The 21676-nt window shown below is 38.8% G+C and overlaps 1 protein-coding gene across 3 annotated transcripts in view; it reads left to right on the top strand.

The window, feature by feature from the left end:
- Positions 1 to 21676, top strand: part of ctnnd2a (catenin (cadherin-associated protein), delta 2a) — a 239975-nt gene that overhangs the window by 30302 nt on the left and 187997 nt on the right. For all 3 annotated transcript variants that reach the window (XM_061063955.1, XM_061063953.1, XM_061063954.1), the window contains exon 2: positions 4372 to 4502. In XM_061063955.1, coding sequence (XP_060919938.1) covers positions 4374 to 4502 — 129 coding nt within the window. In that variant the 5' untranslated portion in view covers positions 4372 to 4373. The remainder of the gene's footprint in view (positions 1 to 4371; positions 4503 to 21676) is intronic.

The following is a 21676-nucleotide window of genomic DNA, read 5'->3' as shown; positions in this document are numbered from 1 at the left end:
TGTTTGTCCTGAAGGAATTTTTTTCACCACTATATACACATTGTAATTATGGAAACGAGGGTAGCTCTGATAGCTAGCCTGAGCTGATTCTGACTGCATCAACATGATGTAAAAGCATGGCTATTTCACCAACAGGTCAAATAACTGAGGTTGACTGAGAAAGAAATTTGTTCTATGCTTAGCGATCATGTTCAGACTTCTTGCTTACGGGGATAAGAATGAAAATGTGATTTATTTTACACCTCTACGTGAATAAAAAGAGAAAAGTACAGTTTATTAATCTCCAAGGAAAATGTAGCTGTAGCAACAGGAAAAGAATGACAAGTGAATACTCTGAAGTAGTGAATTTACATGTATTTGTAAATAATTAGCATATGCTTATAGCAACTATGCAACACAGACTGTTGGCAGGATATTAAAACTTTAAACACTGCAGAATCTGAAAGTTTAAAAAGAGGATGAAAGCAGGATAAGAGAAGAAAAGGTTAGAGGGGAGAGCAGGGCAATGCAGCTGAGCCAACAAGGCATGGAGTCAGACAGCAGACGGGTCATGGGGTAAATGGAAGGGACACCTCATTGAACCTTGAAGTGTGTGCATGTACTGAATGCGTATTACTGTGGTTTTGTGAGCACGCAACTTGTTCCATGTTAGGTGTATTCAGCCAGAAGGGGCAGGTTTGGAGGACTGTCAGGTCAGGGTGAGAACATGGGTCAGAGGAGCCCATTCTGTCAAATCCTCCCACTCAGGTGAGAGTGGCCTCTGTGATTGTACGTGCATGCATCTGTTTCGTTTTCTCCCGAGTGAAGCAGAAGTTCTTTCTCACCCTTGAGCAGACAGTAACAACAAAGTAGACCAAATGCATTTATATTTATTTTTAATGAAGGACATCAACTAGGAATCATTCAAAATTTGAAACCTACTTGCCCTTCTTTTGGCACTCAAAAAAAACCGCAAACCTTCAAACTTCATTACCAATTACACTGTAGGCTGAATGGTCCTTAAAAAAAATCAATTTAACCAGATTGTAATTTACAACCAAAATCTCATATGAATAACATATTTAAATTGTATACCTAAAGACCTATGATCCAATAGTTAATGTTCAGTTACCCCATATAAGATAAAAGGGATGTCTTGCATATTTCTTCTTTGATGTTTTTTATGCAGGAAAAAGTCTAATATTTTGAATGGCTTTGGACATCCATATAAAAAGTATATACCAATGTGATTAAGCTAAGAGTTTTAAATGCAATTGTTTATTGTGGGTTTTTGACAATATTCACCAGCAGTACATTAGAGAAAATAAAACCCAAGTACAATACTCGAGTATTATCAGATCAAGAGATCTGCGCTCATTGATAATGAAGCGTATGACAGGCATCACAGTGATCACTGCAGCTGCAGAACAATATTAACACAACAACAGCATAATAAGCTGCAGTTCAGGCTGCCATAAATACACCTGGGCAGCCCACACAGATATTGTCTATGTGTGGGAAACACTGACTGTGTCACTTAAGGGTTAAGATACATTAATTTATTCTTTAATGTGACGTCACACACTTATGGAACTGAAGGCTTCTTACTGATGCACACTACGGAGAAGAACCACCAGTTTTATTCGATTATTTAACTGAAAAACAGCTGTTCTCATATTGGATGCACTAACTGGCGAGGAGACAAGCCCGGGTTGTGCTTCTACAGAATCCTATCATGAACAGGAAAACCCGAAAAGATGTAGATTGTGCATAAATGCAATTAGATGCTCCGCTGTCCATCTTAAGGAAACAAAGAATGGCCATCCTTTAATCCTGCCATGAATTATTGTGTTAAATTTAAAAATGTTACTTTTAACAAACATTGATGCCAGATCACTGACTGAAGGTGATCCTAATAATATTGTAAGGTAATGTTGATTAGCTAATAAGCACAAATGTTTAAATGTTAGCTAATAAGCACAAATGTTTAAATGTTAGCTAATAAGCACTCAACTGTGCTTTGATGAAGAATTTCTTGCCGTTCACTAACAAAACTGCAGCATTATTGACCCAGCCACATCCAAAAGTCATTAAGCTGTCAGTCTGAGCTTTTCATGTCTAATCTAGATCTGAGACAAATAAAATGTCAGGCCACCATTCCTCCTCAGTTAAACCTGAAGCTGCTAAGAACTCAAATCAGCTAGAATGTGCTGCAATTAAATGTGTCTCCACTCCCCAGAGCTACAAAAACCCACTTTAAGCTGCAATTCTTATTACATTTTACCCTGCAGGACATCACACAGTGCCATAGCAACTCTTCTGTGTCAGCAGACAAAAGCCCAGGAGGAACATCAGGGTTGTAGACTGTTGGCATGGTGAATGTGTTGCCTCTGTGACTACATTTAAAGTGGCCAATAAATGGTGACAGAACTAAACCATTTCCCTATCAAATGCCACTAATCACAAAGACTCTGTGCATTTCCTATACATGACCCATTGCTCTCTCTGACAATACATGTCACCAAATGTCCCCCTGGGATTAATTAAATATTTCTGTGTCTGATGTTACACATTGACTAGCACTGCAACATGCAAAGGCTAAGAACATTGTTTTCTGTTTCTTTCTGCCATGGTGTCCTCTATGGTGATTTCCAGTTCAACATGCGTCCATGTACTGTTATCGTGACCATTTTCACATCGATAAGAATTATAGTCACATTTTATTCTAGATCTCAAGCAGCCCTAGTGTTTTATCAGTTCTTCTTCTATTCAGAGTAGATTTGTGAATTTTCTTTACAGCCACCACAGATTCAGTTAATTAGTAGAGCACATATTTGGGTGTGTTTGTTCTGTTGTGGCAGTTTGAGGGTTTTACTGTAGAAAACAACTGCAGGACTCCTCAAAGAACTGCCCACTGACTTGCATATTTGGCTCTATCATTCAAGATAAATGCGGCAGTCAGTCAGCTGGTGTAAAGTGGTCTTTACTGGGGTTCTGGTGACTCTAGAGCCAAACTCTGGTGACTCATCTCCACTCAGGAGGGGACATGCCAGACATAGTAGTGGTGTTTGTCAGTGAGAGCGAAAATAACCATCTGTGGGCCATCTCGCTAGCATCTTTTATTTACTGACACCACCCTGTGATGCCTGCTGTTTGTCTGCTTTCTGACTGACGAGCTGATAGACTGGATATTTGATTTGCAGGCTTTCTGGATCCTCACTGACTTTGTAAACTAACTAGCGTTTGGCCCACTAACACTAAATGTCTGTGTGAGCTCTTATTACTGATAAAATAAATAAAATGACTCCCAAAATACCTGCTTTAAACTGCAAAACACTCTTAAGATATGACTGAACATGGCCTACTGGAATTCAGAATTGTATCAGTGTGTGCGCCAAGAACAGCTTTGACCAAAGCTAGGGCAGATTTGGATCTCTGTATCAGATGTGAAAAATGAACGGCTTGGAGTAGCAGCAAATTGTAAAGTACAGTAAGAACATCTATGATCAATTCCCACACACTATCAGTTCATTATTTAGTCCTTTACAGAAGTAAAGGCTGCTGTATTGACAAAATCCTTTCCCCCCGGTCAATTCTCTCTAAAACTCACAGACCGATTTCCTGACTCTCTGACTTTTTATCTCTCCGTCTCTCTCTTTGCGCTGTTGGCTCAGACAGGATGGAGGCACAAACACTTTATTGATGACTTGAAGAACAATTCCAGTCAAAGGAGATCTATTTTGCCGATCCATATTTAAATACGATGATGTCCATACTAAACCTGGGAAAAGTTCTTTTTAAACACAAGATACACAGGGGGTGGCTGTGGCTCAGTAGAGTCGTCGCTCTCAACTGGAAGGTCGAGGGTTCGATCCCCTGCTCCTGCAGCAACATGACTGATTGGTCCTTAAATCCCCAAATTTGTTCCGCTGTTTATTGGCGGCGTATGAATGAATTTTTGTTCAACTCTTAAGCTTGATTTTTTTAAATTCTGAAATCCTCTGACCAGATAAAATAAACTGATGCTGACTTTTAGGGTAAACTAAGGCAGTACCCTCTGTGATAAACATTGGTTGAATAAAATGGAAAAAGTTAAAACAAGTGACAATTTTAAATTATAAAATGAATATTTGTCTTCGATTTAGTTTTACCAAGATTTTTATTACAGTTCCTATAATGCATGCAAGGGTCAAAAATGAATTAAAATGTTCCTTTTCTGCACACGTTTTAAAAGTCAACAAATTAGATAGCTGTTGTTCTTTGCTCTGTCCATGAATTTAGATAAATACTTTAAAACTAAAGAATTATTGAATACATGAACATGACACATTTTTAACCTCTTTTGCCATTTTTTAAATTCATGTTTGTTCTTTTTGTGTGTGTTCAAATCAGAAATGCCGGTGCCAGATCAACCTGCGGACCAGGAGAAGGGAGCCATGGTTCCCCCTGTGATGCCAGCCTCCAATGGAGAAAGATCTGAGACCGAGACGACCTCCTCCATCCTCGCCTCTGTAAAAGAACAGGTAGGAACTCTTCCATATACATGTGTGCGCTGTGCATGTATCACACCTGCACTGTGCTAAACTTTGAAAAAAAAGACACACTTAGACTTTTAAGTTGTCTCTTTCACTAATAGCCCTCGACCAGCACTGTTATTCAGGGAAAAAATGTCTCTCTTCCACTTAAAGGTGTTTCAAAGACAGAGGAGATTGATTTGTGTCAGGGGAATTTCAGAGTTTAATGGATGGAAATGATGGAGATTACAGGGTGTGAGCTGTAGCCAAGTAGACATGAGTGAAAAAGTTGAAAAATTATGCAAATTACTCGACTGGGATGCTTCCTGGTTACAGTGAAAGAGAAGAAGTGGAAAAAAGGTAAGGAAAGGTGGATGTGTACACAGAGCAGTGGAAGAGGAATATGGGATGATGTACTGCTAGGTCAGGGCACATTGGTTATGTGGTGTGAGAAATAGAGAGATGGCTCAAGGTAATAAGTGCCAAAATGTTCTTCATGAAGCCATAAGATAACTGATTGAGAAGAAGTAAGAGAAAGAACAGAGAGGAGGGGTAGTAAAGGTGAAAGTGAAAGTTGCTTGGTGTTTGATACACTACTCTTTAAACAGTTTATGTGTGCTGTGTACGTTTGCACAATGAAATCAGAAGACTTCTCTCTGTGTTTTTTTCTTCAGGTTCCCATAAAAAGAAATTCAGTTTCTTCTTATTGCATTTCTGAGTTTCCCTGAGGGAACCTTCCCAAGGGATTATTAATGTTCCTATATATCTGTCTATCTATTTAGTGGTTTGTGTTGCTTTAAACTCAGATGTTTTGTAATACGGATACTGTTTCATTTTGATTTAGCTCATTAGAAAGTGCAGCATACTAAAGATTAATCATTTCTGACTGAAGTTTTCTGTAATTTCATATACAAAGTATTCTATTTAACCTTGAATTACTGAAGCATGTGGAGTTAGATCCACGCGTTGCACCAGAATTGAACTCACAGACGCCCCCCCTCCTGCTGGGAGAGCAAATGTTCAGAAGTTCTCCCAAAGGGAATACATCACATACATGGAGTCATTGTTGGAATCTTATTTTCTTCTGCAGCTCTTAAAACTCCCCTGAGAAAAATGTTTTGAAAATTCAAAATGCGTTTCTTGTTCAGCCATCAGAAGGAAACGGGAATGCTTTTGCAATCAGGTTTCAACCAACAGAGATTTATGTTATGTTAATACTAATCAGGTCGACAGCAGTTCTGTGGAGGGGGAAGTGAATACTGGAATGTGTTTACTTACCCGTTAGAAAAAAGCTCAGTGCGTTGACATAAATGGGTAATAGAAACATATCTGATTTATTCAGACCTATACGGCTTTACTGATCCCCGCTATACTCATTTATGGTTGAAGATATTGGACAAAATTTAGATATCAAAATATTTTCTATGTGCTGTATAGATTGCTTTTTTAAATTGGAAATTATACCACATACATGCAGTGTCTTTTTGTGTACATCAGACACAAACGATTGTGTCCACAGATTGGAATCGAACCTGGGTCGTCCGCTTAGAGGACTTCAACCTCTGTACATTGGTTGCGTGCAATAACCAATAGACTACTGGCACCCCAATTGTTGATATTAAAATGGGCAGGTTATGTGAACTTACGGTGCCCTGTTGGTGCTGATTGGCGAACAGAAGTTTCCAAATAATTGTTTATTTTATATTTACAATCTTTTAAATCAATCAATCAGAAATTGAGAGTTAACCAACCAGAAGGGCGAGCAAAGTGTTCTTCAAAAAATATTGGCACTCACATCAGGCCTGTTTGTTAGTTGCTGATGTGTCTCTACACCAGTCTTCACAATGTTTTTTAATTGCATTGATTGTGCTTTGAAAAATTCTTCTAAAGTCAATATTTGGTGTGGATGGTGTGGCCAACCCAGAAGTGAAGTTATTGTGTGATAGTTTTATTATCTTTTTACATTATTTTTACAATATTTAGCATTTCATTTTATTCTTACCTATTCCTTGATTTGAGGCTTCTTGTGCGCCCTTAATGTGTGGGTGTCATTTGAAAGTGCACAATAGATGCATAATGTAAATGTATGATAAGGTTAACTCTAAATATAGCTCTCACACTCTGTGTGTTACACTGATGTTCTCTATCCAGGTGTGTACGTCTGTGTATGTGTGTACCTGCATCTTAACACACTGCTCCAGTAACCTAGCAAGCCCACTCCCTTTGCGGCATGCAAAGAGAGTGGGCCTAACACACACTCACTTGTGTCCACTGTGGTGTCTCCATGAGTGCACACATGTTAGGATACACACATGGCTTTGATTCCAGTCAGCAGACACCATCTGTCTAGTTACTGTATGAGTGTGTTTTTTTTGTTAGTGTTGTGGTGGAGAGCACAGTTCACCGAAGCCAAATTCCTTGTGTGTCTAAGCACACATGGCCAATAAAGCGGATTCTGATGTTATTGGTTCTTAAATTATTTAAACAATAAGGCTGGATGGTAAGATTGAATTCAAGCAGAGTTCAGTAAGGGCAAATTAATGGTAGATGATGGTCTGTGACACCACCCATAGGTTTATTATAGCCCACTTTAAAGCTCGCAGTTCATTCATGTCTTGTTTATTTTGTGGTAAGTGGTCCAGAAAATCAACAGTACACTGATGAAACGGGTGTCTCATTTCTCATAGATATTGTCTTCAACGGTATGACCAATGGGATACCTGAACCGTAAGGAAAATTAACAATGCAAAAAATTAGAATAAGGAAGCATCAGTGAGACCTTCAACCTAAAATTCAGTAGGCTGATGAATTGATCCTTGTAATGATTTGCTGCTCTTTTGTCATGCATGAAAGTACATGAAGAGTATTTTGGTTTTGGACTTTTAGTTGAAGAAAATAGGTATCTTAAAATGTCACTCTGGGCATTTTTGACATTTTTTTCAAAAACATCAAGAAAAAAAAAGAGATTAATCACAAAAATAAAGATCAGATTAATTTAGACATGAAATTATATACAAGTAATTTCCTTATATCAAATTTATGTTGACTTATCGGAAGAATAAATACATTTTTAAAGAAGACAATTCTTTTAGAAGATTTTTTTAGTGTTCATGTACCCATGACCCATATACTTTGGCAACTGGAATTATACCTGGGCGGCCAGCCTGAGTATCATCTATGTGTGGGAAACACTGAACAGGTCATCAATATCCATTTCCCCAAGCTGTTATAACAGCTGAAGCACCCTGTTTGTGCCTGGCAACACTGTTTACAGAACGTTATTGTTCATCAGAGCTGATGTGCACATCCTATGCATCACAGTTTTCGTTATGGTGATTGTTCTTGTTTTGTGGAGTAATATTAGTCACTATTACCCTCAGGAGTGATTAAGTGGCTAATATTTTAGACTTATTGGTTTAGAATCCATTTGGCTTCACAAAGCCTGCAGGTCTGCTGAAATTCGTTGTCTTTTGTATGTTTTCTGTTGATCATGTGTTATTTTGGAACTACATGGGGCTTCTGATGACTGATCCCCTCTGTTGGCCTGATGTTGCTGAGATTTTAATATTATTATTTAATATTAACTTAATGTTTAATGTAAATAAACTATGTCCAGTAGCCTGGAGCACCTTATTTGATGTTTGTTTGAGTGGGAATGAGAGATTGGCATGGAACCTGGTGGAGATTTGAATATGTTTGTCTAATAAACAGTAAATTCACTTTCAAAGTTTTTATTATGAAACTAAGAAAATTACATTTCCATCAAATACAATAAAAAAATAAAAAAACATTACCGTACTCAATTATAGTTAATGAAAATGAGAAAAAATAGAGTTCTGAATTGCAATTTCTTGGGCCAAATAGGAATTGGCCCAAGAAATTGAATATACATAAGCCAGAAAGCTGAAAAGGGAGTGTGCTTAATGCAACATCTCCACAAATTCTCAGATGAATGTCATCTAGCTCTCTAGTTAGATTTTTCATATTTAACGACTTCTGTTCTGCTACAGTTGAAGCAATTGGAGTTTCTGAAGATGCTTTGCACTATGTTGCATCACTTCTCAACTTGCCTCAGGAGAGCTCCACAGAGACCAATTTAACAAGTGCTGATTTGCTCTGCAATCTATCAGTTTTCTTCATATTTTCATTGAGCTGAAGCTTAAGTCCTGCCCTGTTTCTCGAATAAGCACTTGCAGTGAAACTTAGTTTTTTGCCAAATTCTATTCAGCGTTTTATTTTATGTTTTATCCCTGACTGATACTGTGATTTAATCATTCTACCTAAAATGAGTTCAATGAAAGCTTTTTTTTAAAGACTATCCTTATTTAAAAGGTAATGATCTCTATTTCTATTATTGATAGCGTACTGTAATTCTATGTTATTGTGTCACTTATGGCTGAAAAGGCCAGAAAAACCGTAAGAAAAAGAAGAATGACTACATGGTAAAAACGACTCCAAGTTGTGGTTTAATGCATGGTGCATGGAGTTACACACGTTGCGAATACTCACATAAATCCTCTCTGACATGTGTGACTGGGAGTCTTGTTTGTCTTCACACTGCAAAAGAAGAGACATTGAACCTGCTCAAATCAAACAGAAACGCATGATTTTGGCAATGAGAGGACCGGCATTACTCTGTGGTTGGGTTTTTTTGCTCCTGGATTTTCTTGCTGAATGAAAGTCTGAGCAGCTCAGTAAATGAGGATCTTTTAGTGTAGTACAATCAATATTGAAAGCAATAAGCAAAAGGCTTATTTTGCATATTTTGGCTCACACCACATGTTGTAAATAAGCTGTTTCAGGTGATATAGTAAAATAACATTTGGGCCGTTTGACTTCTTGCAAATAGACTATTTCCACCAAAAAATTAAATTCTAGTTCATACCAGGCCAGGTTGATAAGGGCATTCAACTTATGGGCTGAGGCTAGAGAGAAGGTGTCTGAAGGGAAGGCAAGTGGGTCACAATGAGTCTGAAACTAAGGCTCCTGATCAATAGACAATCAGTGTGGGAACTAATGCTGGACCAGTATTAATTTTACTGGGGTGATGTGGAAGTTGCATGCAAAGTTGTGCTGGTGGGAGGGAGGGTCAGGAGCTGGGAATACAAGGTTACAGGAATAGTAACTTGTAGCACCCTTTGGAAGTGGCAGGAACTGAAAAAGCAAACCAGGAAGATTAGTACACAAGCAAGTAGTACATTTGGGATGGGCTGACATTTAGGTAGTTGGTAATTTAACAGTTTGTTTATGAAGGCAAATTCACATTTAGCAATATATACATAAAACTACAATTTATATTATTAATCACAGATAATCTATTTCAGGAAAATTGTAACTTGATCCACTACATTCAGAAAATCAAAGTGTATAAATGTATAAGACACTTGTGTCCTTTACACTGGGTGGGCTGATGAGTTGCGTTTGAATTTTGTCCATCCGTCATCATTGGTGGACAAACTCGGTTTCGTGTTTAATGTGGCCGAAAAGGTTTTGGCTACTTTGTAAACATGTATTACTGATGTAGATAGAGCCGATAAATACAGGAAGAAAAGAGTTATGAAAGGCAAGGGATGGTCAAACAAGGTAAGCTGTTCAGAATAGCTTTTAAGTAAAAAAAAGAGTTAAATAGAATAAGAATAATAGTGTATTAATAAATATGCTTCTAGAAATAGGATTTTTTTTATTTCCTAAAATATATTCAATAGACAAATATAACCAGGGTCATTTCAGGGTGATTGTGAAATTCTAGTGTCTATCACTTTTATCATCTTTGTCATTTACTTCCTCTTCCAAACTTACAAAAATACTTACTCTATCTGCATATTCATAAACTACAGTGTGTCCATCATGGTTTGAATTTGTTGCCTGTGAGCAGGAAGTATCCTTAAACCACTCGTGTTATGATGTTTTCGCAACTGATGGAGGCTTTTAGTTTGTGTATTTGAAGAGAACGGGGTCTTTTACAGAGCGGAGAGGGTAATGTATTCTATCCTCTAGACTGCTGACATATTCTCCAGACCCCTTTTCTTTGCTGGAGATTGAGTGCACTTCATTGGCCTTTAGAGTGAGCTGCAAACTTTCCTTTTTCTAATATGCTCTGTCTAAGCTTGACTACTGTTCTGGGCCCGTTTTCACAAACAGTCTGTGAACACTCTCCAAGAGCTCCTAACTTAGCGTAAAACAAAAAAAAATTCTAGCAAGGAGTCCTAGCTTAGGAATGATTTAGGAATGTTCTCAGGGCAACCCTAAACAAAGAAGGAAGGGTGAGAAACTTTTATCTAAGTGAGGACGCGGGGTTGACCCCATTAATAGGCATGACACAGTCTGTCAAAAGTTGTGATTGGCTGATCCAAAATAGAGGGAAAAAAAGCACTCTTAGTGAAAATGGGCACACAAAGACAGTGAAATCACTCACCTTATTCATAGAATCTAGTCAGACTTTTTTATGACATGAATCTCTGCAGCAGCCTCTTATCAGCATGTGTAGAACCTTTAATCAGTGATTAGATGCACCTATTGAGTAAACCACATTTAGAGGAACTTAACATTGCACTCAGAAAGTCCAAGATGGACTGAAACGTCTACAGAAATAACCTTTGTCGGTTCAGCCCAACTACAATTCTTCAATAAGAATATTTTCAATCAAGACTCCTGTCTGTACTCTTTTTGTTCTCTGTGTGCAAGTCTTTTCTTGCTGCTCCCTTATATTTATTTGCTCATGTTTATTTACCATCATAATAATATGTATTTCTACCATCATCTTCTCTGCTTGAGAAACTGTTAATCCTCTTAAAAGTCATCCTCACCACTTAGTTTGAACTTCTATCTTTACTAGGATCAAGTCTTTAACTTAAATGGAAAATTTTGGAAATACGTCATGATTCTAAGAATTCTCTGAGAATTTCAACACCAGGAGAAACTCTTTGTACTAGGAAGCTTTGGGAATATAGCCCTTGGTTATTAAATATGCATATTGTGTACACACTGACACTCTGCAACACCTGTGATGATGCTTTTAGTGATTGATGTTTATGTGTTGTTTACAACTTACTCTAGACTCTAGAGTTAATTTGTGTAGTGGCGCCCTTCTCTGCTTCTCTGCCTTACAGTCCATATCTGCCACTCCTATTCCGTCCCCTTTATTGATACCCTGTCTATTGATGGGGTTGACATTTGTGTTCTTGCTTGGTGTGAATTACTTCTGTCTGAAGATTAGAATGACGGAAGAAAATTATCCTCCTACGCACCCAGGACTATCAAAAACACCAGCTGATGAAAAACATTGTGACTGCTGAAATGCTCTATATGAAATGATCTATAATGTATTGAAAGGAGTCAGTTTGTTGATCCTGAAATCTATTGTTTGAAGGACCATGTGAGCCTTAAATTTATGCGAAATGAATTGAAAATTGTAAGGTTTCCTGCTGCTATAACAGGATAATATGTACTCTTTATGCCATGGCAGTAGTTAACTCTGAAATGATGCTGTCATATTACCTAACAGTTAGAACTTTGACAGCACATAATCGAGCTGATGTGCCTTTTCAAAGCTTTTTGTGCTTTGAACCTTTCTGCCAGTGGTTTCCAGGCCGAAAAAAATGGGCCCTTTGCCTCTCTCGCTCTGCGGGTGTCCTCAGTGTCCTTCAACATTTATTCTTTTTCATTGTGCCAGTGTGGAAACGGATCATTTAGCCAACGGGCATTCTGAACTCAGTGGGTATATGGTGTGTGTGTGTGTGGATGGACTAATTGCACATATGTTTTAAATGTACAGGATTCGCTCATATATGCATGCAGTATGGCTGTGTGCAGGCCTTTGTTTGCCTCCATGTGTGTGTCATATGGATAACTGTAATCTAGGAGATGGTTGTCTATTACCAAGGGAAGAAATTGTGAAGCTCTGCCAGTAAACACACTCAGCAGGAGAGAATGGAAGACACGGATGCAGACACATAGACAAAGATATCGGGTAACACTGTGAAGCTAGTCTTTCTTACTGCAGTGAAGCAGGCATCCGACAGTTGCCTACTTGTGTGTGCTTTCCTGTCTTGCAGTGAATCCCTCAGAACACCTGGTTTACAAACATCAGGTAGAGCTCTAATGCAGGAGTCCTTTTCCAGATGATGACTTGTGACTTTAAGATGACACTAAAGGCTGCCAAGGTGACTTGAAACGATTTTCCTGCCAGCTTGAGTGGGCGGCATGTTACAATTGTACTATCCCCTTGCCGTTCACTCACAGAGAGAGAGAGAGCATCTGTGTGTGACTGGGGCAAAAAACAGTGGTGTTCAGTTGCCTCACCCTAGCTGGGGCTTTGGAAAAATTATTAGTTGGCTCCAAGGCTGCTGTGCACTGTTGTTGTGTGTGGTTGAGTGTGTACGTGTGCATGAGCTCTGGATTGTTTCTGCCAGTGGTGCTGCAATGTTCCATTTTGTCAACATTACCCAGCCAGCACCCTCACTGTACTGTCACCATCATCATAACTGGCAGCTGGCAGGCTACATGCTCCTGCAGCTGCCATGCTTTGGGCCGGAGTGAGCAGAAAAAGAGAGAGAATGAAGTAGGATGAGATGAAACATGAAAATAATGCAAAGCATGTGTGAGAGTTAGAGAGAAGGGGCCTGGGCCATGTGGGTTTGGAGAGTGAGAAAATGACATTGATTACTAGAAGGTAAATGATTAAAATAAGAATGAGGAACTGAGGGCATTTATTAGAGAGTGACAAGGGTTAGAGCTGATTTTCAGTGGCAGCCATCCAATGACCAGCTCTCCAAGACAACTACCAAATCAGACTTGCCGATTACCATTTGAAGGTCAATCAGTTGGGGCAGATGACTGTTCCACATGATTCTGGTGCTACCCGAGGTTTCTGCCTGTTTAAAGGCAGTTTTTCTTTGTCAAGGATTTTGGCGATTAAATAGATGTTTGGAAATGGGTCTGTAAGGGTCTAAGTTGGAGACATGTTTTATTTAAGCAGAGAAGAGACTGGCTGTCTCAAAATAATCAGGAATGCAACCTGAAGAGAGAGACTGGGTGATGATGGTGAAAAGACCGGAGGAAATTACTCGGAAGAATCTAGACCTGCTCTTTTCAGAAGTGTCTTGAGACAACATTTGTTGAACTGGGGCTATACAAATAAAGACTGATTGATTGATAAAGATTGAGATTGACCGTGAAAGTGGAAGCACAGAACACTGTTTCTACACTCTCTGGTGGGGATACATGACCCAATACAAACACTATAAGACTGCTGGGAAGATCATCAAAAAACATTTGCAGGGAAAAAACAACCACAAAGTTCAACCTTTTTCTAGGTAATGAAAAATAAGGATGTTTTTAATATTCAACACAAACAATGTAAGGCATTTCTAAAAATAGTGTTTCCTCAACTACTGTTTGGGTTGATAACAGAAGAGCCAGTTGTAGTTGTGTCAGGCAAAGTGACTGTTGGCATCTGCCTTGCAGCTCCACAACTTTTCATATAAATGAGGTGTTGGGATATAGAAAAATCTGGAATAGTGTGTAACAATGACAAATAATATCTATTTTGTGTAATTGTGATACACTAAGCCCTCTCGTTATTAATGATTTTTCTGAGGTTTGATCAGTTAAGTCATACAGCTAAGGGCACTGAAGTGAGATAACTTTCTTATAACTGGCTGTTTGCATTGAGAGCTCTGCCTGTTCTATAATTGGAGCTATATTTTGTCTATAACAAACCCAAACAATGGAAAACAGGATCAAAAGTCTGCAGTCTGTTAAGGTTTTCCCCGTTATGTCCTTGCAAGCCCATGCTCAATATTAATGTGATCATTTGTCAAGTGTCCACCGTCCCCTCCCAGAATTATACCTGGTCATTTCTGAACGATACAAAATCCTGTAGAACCAGGAAGAACAATGAGATTGTTAGGCAGGAGGTTTAATGAGGCGTGAAATCAATATGTACAATCCGTTCTCACCCGGGGCATGCTGGGTAATGGAGTGTCATGAGCAGTTTGGATCTGTTTTAATCACAGGGACCTTGGATTATCCACTCGTAAACAGGCTGGGTACTGCCAAAATACTACAACCCCCTGAGATGTGTGTGGTTGTGCATGTATCTGTGATTACTTTTTTCATAATTAAAGTAAACTGTGCGTCCATATGCCCATACTTGCATGAAACAAAAACAGTAAGGCATGGTAGTTTTTGCATCTCTTCATTACATTATCTAGGGTAGAACTTTAAAATCCCCATTATAAGTGTGTTAACATGGCTTTGTGTATCACAATGACCCCCCCTTCTGTTCTCCTTCCTCAACCTCACTTATTCCTTCTCCCTCACCAAAGCTCTGTTTCATTAGCCTTTAAAGATGTGACAGAGCCAGTGATGATCCTGCATGTGAAGTAAGAGCTTTTCCTGCTAATCACTTAGCCTGCACCTTCCTCTATCCCACCACAAAGTCCAGCTACCATCTGAATGCTAATGCTACCTGAGCCTCAAATCTCGCTCAGGCTGACATTTTCCTGCATGCTGATGAACTTGTTAGCAATATATTGAATGCTAATATTGCAATGGCCAAAGGGCTAATCTGTATCCTGAATGATAATAATAAATTATTTTGGAATACCTACAAGCAGCATAGTAACTTTAACACTAATGACAACATTTCGCTGATAGCCTTGGTAAACCCTCATTCCAAGAGTAATAATGATCTGTTGGTTAGCTGCCAGCGTGATGCAATAAACAAGACCATCACAGGATGATCATGTAAAATCTAACCTCAGGTAATTAAATAAACAGTGCTAGACTGACTTAAAGGCCTTAAGAGCCTAACTGAGTTTCCACATACACTCTGTCTCCTGGAAGCAATCTTTCAAAAAATTGTAACCGACAATCATTGATCCCTACTCTAGTATATTTTCGTTCAAGATTTTTCTTCAAACTCCCTAATAACCAAAAATCATTTTTTTGCATATTCAAAATGGAACAATCACCAGTTTGTATATTTTTTTTTGAGTAAGACCAGATGCACTTGTTTTTCTACTTTTCATATGTTGCAAGTTTGTGGACAAATATCCATACTGGCTAAAGCCACTTCATTGTCCCCAAAAATGAAGACTTTCTTTTACTAGTGAAAATATTTATATTCTAAGCATAATCAAGAACTTCTGTAGTCTGAATCTAAATTGTGTTAGAAATAAATTGGACAATCATCTAGTTTTGTAAAAATAATCACTATAAACTTAGCACAACTTAATGTAAAATGGACTGAAATCGTCTTGAGTGCAGCTGGATAGATTCTACTTGGTTAATATAATATTTTGTTTATATATTAGCACCTTAAAAGAACATAAATACAGAGGGGATTCCCTGTGTTTTATTTTGTTCTGTCTACATTCTTGTCTTTTTGGACTACGTCCATTGTTGTTTTTTTTTGTTGCGGATTCATATTGTTACATCATTCATCTCATCGTTAGTCCTGTTATGTGTAGTTTTTGATCGTGTTCATAAAATAGCTAAAACAAAAGTGAGAATGACTCAAACTGTGTTTTTTTAATTCTTGTGAGTGTTCATGTATCCTGTAACGACATCCGTGTGCTCTTGGAGAGCAAGGCTTGAAAAACTGCAGGATAATGTGTGTGTAAAGCATTGATTGATAGAACATGTCAGTACCCTTTGTTTACAGGCAAAGCTGAGCGTTGGGGTCAGTCAATAGGGGAGATGTTCCTGCTGAATAGAAGTAGAGAGACCTTATTGCTAAGTCCTTCAGTTGCTCCATCTTGTCTCCCCATTACAGAAAACCAGCACAGACTCAGCGAAGCCTGTTGAGTGGGTGTTAGAAGGGTACTTTTCCCATACAGGCTCTACTGCTCTTGTTTTTGAAGCTCCATTTTCTTTATCAGTTTGTGTGGGCTACTACTTCACTGAAGCTGTTCTCTCACTCTGCTTCTAAAATTGCACTGTGCTAATGATACAGTGTTATTTATATCCTTTAAACAACTATTGCTCTTCTTTTTTTAGCAAACAGGAACCATTTTAACTTGAGTCTGTGAACTGCTATTCAAAGATTGACTCGTTTTTTACACTTGGTGCCACTTCATCTGGTCCTGTAGTCTGGCTGACATGATTAGAAAACATGAGACGGCCCGTGTGGTAAACCTAATCCCTATTTTAGAGGAAATAGGCCTTTCATTCTCCCTGACTTCCTATCGATCTGAAAATGAGAAAATGGAAAGATTACTCTGTGATGGAAAGAGTCATTAAAGAGATGGGGAGGCAAAAAGCTCAGAAAATGCTCAAGTATTTATCAGTCCAATGGCATGTTTTTAACCTTATTTATCCAAAGAGTGCCTGCTGATTGTGCATGCTCTTGGAACAGCTTCCTGCTTTACAGTTACTTTTTCCAATTCAGATGTTGGATCCTTCAAAGCCTGTGCTGAAAGAATGTGCCATAATGAGCTGACAAACCTTAGGAATATATTTCTACTCCCTTTATTTAGATAACATTACTGACATATCTTTAATCCATTGTGCACGACTCTATTCACAACTTGCAGAGTTGTAAAATGAAACATGTCACACTTTCTGGGTGTTTGCTTTAACATTGTTTCCAGAAACTGGTGGTAGATTTTCACTTTAAACAGACATCAGTTTAAACACACCTTCAGCAGTTAGACCTGCTTTAATGGAGATGCAAATCCTTGCTGCTCTGGGCTCAGGTGACACAGAGCCAAGCATATTTCAGCAGATAGCCTATCATTGTAAACATTGACACGGAGGATGAGGTTGGGCCCTGTGGGATATACACTCCAATGTCGCCAGTAGGTTGAGCAAATTCCCCTGGCACTGCTCAAAAACACCTGCATTTGGCTGGTGCTGAATTAGAGTCGGTTGTCTCTCCCCTGGAAGGTTGGTAGTTTCCATTCCCAGCTACTGTGGTCACCTGTCGAAGTGTCTTTGGGCAAGACACTGAAACCAGAATTATGAAGCTCTCAGTTTTCTGGCATTCTCCCTCAGAGAACACCACCTCTGGGAACGCAGAGTCAAACGTGGGAGCTCTATGATACAGTCCTGACAGTACTCTTTTGCTGGACAATCAGCAGGTCTGTAATGCCTTGCTCAACTACACCGCAGGGATAAATGTTTAGGGGATTAAAGTGTTGGTCCTGTAAAATCTGTTTGCTAACACTTTGCTGACTACAGCGCTGGCTCTGAACTGACTGATTTTACATGGACGATTAATCTTAGCATTCCATCCACAACCAATATTTTTATTTGCCAACAATTATTTTCTTTTAAACCTACTTAATTAACGATTTGTCTCAGGTCAAAAGTAGAAGCTTTGTCAGTGTGTGGTCAAGTTATTTACAACAGCACAACACTAGGATAAACTGTCTGTACAGTCTTTTGGAACTCTAGCTTACTCCTTTTGTTTTGAGCTTGAATTAAGTTAATCTGTTTTCGCTGTGTTGTTGACATTCTCCTGACATTATAGAAGGACCTTTATTAAACACGTCAAACGATAGATGCACAATGGTAGTGATGTCTTGAACAATATGATTATATTAGGACATAAACTCTTAATACAATTTGATTCTTTAAATGCTACTTCATTCTTTATAAAAATACTTTTAAATTACTAATTTAAAGAGCTAACTTTTATACATTTTTGTCAGCCTAGAGGTGGACGATATGACCTCAGATTCATATTGTTTTCTGATACTACTATATCGAGTAAGAAAGTATTAAAAGGAATTGAGCATATGAACATATATTCAAACACTAAGACCCCCTTACTCCCCCTCAAAGAAGCCTGTTTGGTGGGATATCAAGCTCATTTTTGTGGATGAGAGCAGAGAGGTTTTTAAAAGTCAATTTAGATCTCAGTTGAATCTGTGCGGTTTTAGGTTTTGTTTCTCTCCTGCAGAGGCGTGTAAAGCTGCTGCGGAAACAGCACATTTCATGATAAGACTCTATAGTAAAAGCGTCTCAACTGCTTGAAAAGTGGGGACTTCTATTGTGAAAGATTTGGCAGAAATATAATGTGTTAATCATTTAAGCTTTAATGGAGTTACAATTAGCTGAGATTTTCAACTTACTGTTGGCACATTTAGTCTTTACAGCTGCTCTTTTCACCACGAGTCAGAGCCACAGCACGCTTCTTTTAATCATCTTAGACCTAATACACGCAAGACATTTAAAACACACCTTTAAGCAGGTAGACCTGTTGTAATGGAGAGGCAAATCTGTTCAAGCACATAGCCTAAGTCAAAGCCCCAGATAGAGAGAGTCGTTCTGCAGGCGAGCACACCCGCTTTATGTTGCTGTTACTTGTTGAAACTTGGAGAGGGGATAATACTCAATAAAAGATTGCCTGGTTGAAGTTGCACAATTCACTTCCTGTGTAAACGCTGACACTCGCTTTGACATGAGGATGAGGCGTTGCCCTTTGATCAGTGAGCCGCTGGCTCTGCTGTGAGTGTCAGAGGAAAACATGCAGAAGATCTCCCTTGTTGCTCCAATACTTTTAGAGGCGGTTTGTAATATATTTATTTTGTGTACAAAAACGGCAGAAAAAGTTGTAGGCAATTAATTAATTTAAAAAATGTCTCTTGCATTAAAGTTGTTTGATAAGACAAGACAATATTCCTGGCATCTAATATTGCATCTTGTCTCCAGCATATGACGTATGGCCCTGCAGTGGCAATATGCAACATAACATATCTATATGTTGCTGTACAAAATATTTTTTTAACTTGAGTTGTCTCCATGGTCACATTCAGCATAATATGTCAATGCACTTTACAGTGCACAGTGCAGTAGGATAGCTCAGCTTTCAGCTTTGCACAGCACTGAAGCCTTTTCCCCTCGGCATTTTAAATAGATAAATTATGATCACACTCCTCTGCAGTTGTCTGGCCGCCAGGGTTGACATATACACTGTAAAGAGACTGGCTAATGAAGAATGGCTCTGTCATTGGTGTTGTCTCGGAAATAAGGCAGATCACTCCATCTCTCTTTCTCGCTGTCTTTTTTTCAGCCTTTCCTGTTGTTTTCTTTCTCTTTCTTCCTTTCTTCCCTTATTGCTCCATTGCACCTCTACCCATCATTCATTTCTGTGTTTCATTCTCTCATTGCACTCTGTCTGCATGCAATAAATGAGGTTTTGTTGTTGCAAATACATCATCCCCCCACACCCCTCTCATCCACCCCTACCCATGGTGCTTCGCGGCAGTTGGAGATGTGCATCTAACCATCTCTAATGAGCCCGCTTGCGTTCGTCACTGTCGCTGTTGTTGTTGTTGTTTATGGTGAAGTAATTTGTGGTTGCCATAGAAATTGTTTGTGCTAAATGTGCGCATCATTACTTTGTGCTTAAATCCATCATTGCCAGAAGCCTGGAGGTTTGGAGGCTAATACAATTTGATTAATATCATTTAATATCATTTTTCCATTAACTTCTTGAGGAAACTTTATATTGGATTGTTTTTATTTCTGTAAGCTTAGAGTATTTTCTCGTCAAGTTCAATCTTAAAGTACTTTGATAATATAACTATGCATTTCATTTATAGTAAATGGTAAATGGACTTGAGCTTGTAAAGTGCTTTTCTATTCTTCTGAGTACTCAAAGCGCTTTTACACTGCATGTCGCATGTAGAGACCATCAGAATAACTAATCCCATTCATATGCCGCAGACAAAACAGCGAGAGCAATTCGGGGTTAAGTGTCTTGCCCAAGGACATGTTGAACATGTTGCTGCAGGATCTGGGGATGAAACCCTCGACTTCCGGTTGAGAGACAGTGACTGAGCCACAGCCGTCTTTGTTTGTGTAACTTTAACACTGTTGTCTCCAGTTATCAATCTAAATTTTGCAAATTTTGCAAATTAAGTGACCAGATGGTGAGTTTAACCAATTTATTTTCAGTGTTTTTAGCTTTTTATACTATGATCATTGACTGGCGGTCCTTCCAAATGTATCTGACTCTCTGTCGATACAATTACTGCCAATATGGCAGTTTTACTGAAAGTGCTGTTTATGTCCTGACTCCTCTCTCCTGTGAGGGGCTGTGCTCCGACAGGCCCTGTTATCATATGGAAATTCAATTGAACTGTAGTTCTGAAGGGGTTCTTGAATTTTTCAATGCCAGTAGGGGTTGAAACCTTATTTGCCATGTTTAACTCTTCTCTCCTATCACATTTGGGAAAATATGTCATTTTGTAAGCGGAATATGCCCATGGTGGTAGATCTGCCCAATCTGGCCTAAATGTAAATGTCAGGAGTGATGTTCTAAAAATTGCTTTTCTTCCTTCCCTTTTTTACCTCCTATCTGATTCTTTCTTTATTCTTTGCTATTCCTCTCTCCCTTTTCTTGATAATTTAAGTTTCATACTATCATCACTTCTTTCTACCCTCCTGTCTCTCGAGACTCCTTTCCATCTTATGTATGTGTTTTGTTTCCTTTTCTGTCATTCATTGTCGCTGTTATCTATCTCTATCACCCCTCTCTTTTTTTTGCCTCTTTTTTATCCCTCTCCATTCTCCTCCTTTTTTAAGTCCCACTTTGTCATGTCCCTCCCCTTATTGTGCTCCATCTGTCTAGTTTCATTGGTACAAGCATGCTTGAATGGACTGCCTGTAACAAGCCTGTCATCTGTCAGTTTTGTTGCTTTTCCCCCTTAACTTAACCTCATTTCAATTTCTTCAGCTTTATTTGCTTGATTTTGCCCCATGCTGTAGATAGTTTCTGAGACTTTCTGTATGCCTGCTTCCATGATTGTATCAGACTCTGAATTCCAAAATTCCAAAATTCCAAAACATCTTCCTAACTCCTTTCTCTTTCTCATCTGTCTTGTTCTGTCGTTGCTCTCCTTACATCCGTCTCAGTTTGTTATATGTTTTGAATTCCCATTGTTACCATTCATCAGTTTCTTTCTCTGTCTTCTTTTCTCTTCTGCCTTCTCTACCTAGCTCAGTATTTTCTGTCACTTTACCTTCTAGTGGGTTGCTCTGCACTCCTCCTTCAGAGGAACTTTGCCACCTAACCCTAATTGTGATTTGGGGTTTAAGGCTAACACAATCTCCCTGTCAGGGGAGATTTATTCCCTCACCTTTTGGAGCTCTTGATCAAGCTCCGTGTGCATCTGTAATCTGCCTCTGAAAGGTGAGGGAGTCACCAAGCCCCAGCCTGCTTTGGCCCT

This window comes from Labrus mixtus, chromosome 19, assembly GCF_963584025.1.
Source record: "Labrus mixtus chromosome 19, fLabMix1.1, whole genome shotgun sequence".
Taxonomy (NCBI): Eukaryota; Metazoa; Chordata; class Actinopteri; order Labriformes; family Labridae; genus Labrus; species Labrus mixtus.
Note: the sequence above shows the minus strand (reverse complement) of the source record. Positions and strands in the feature narration are given on the sequence as shown.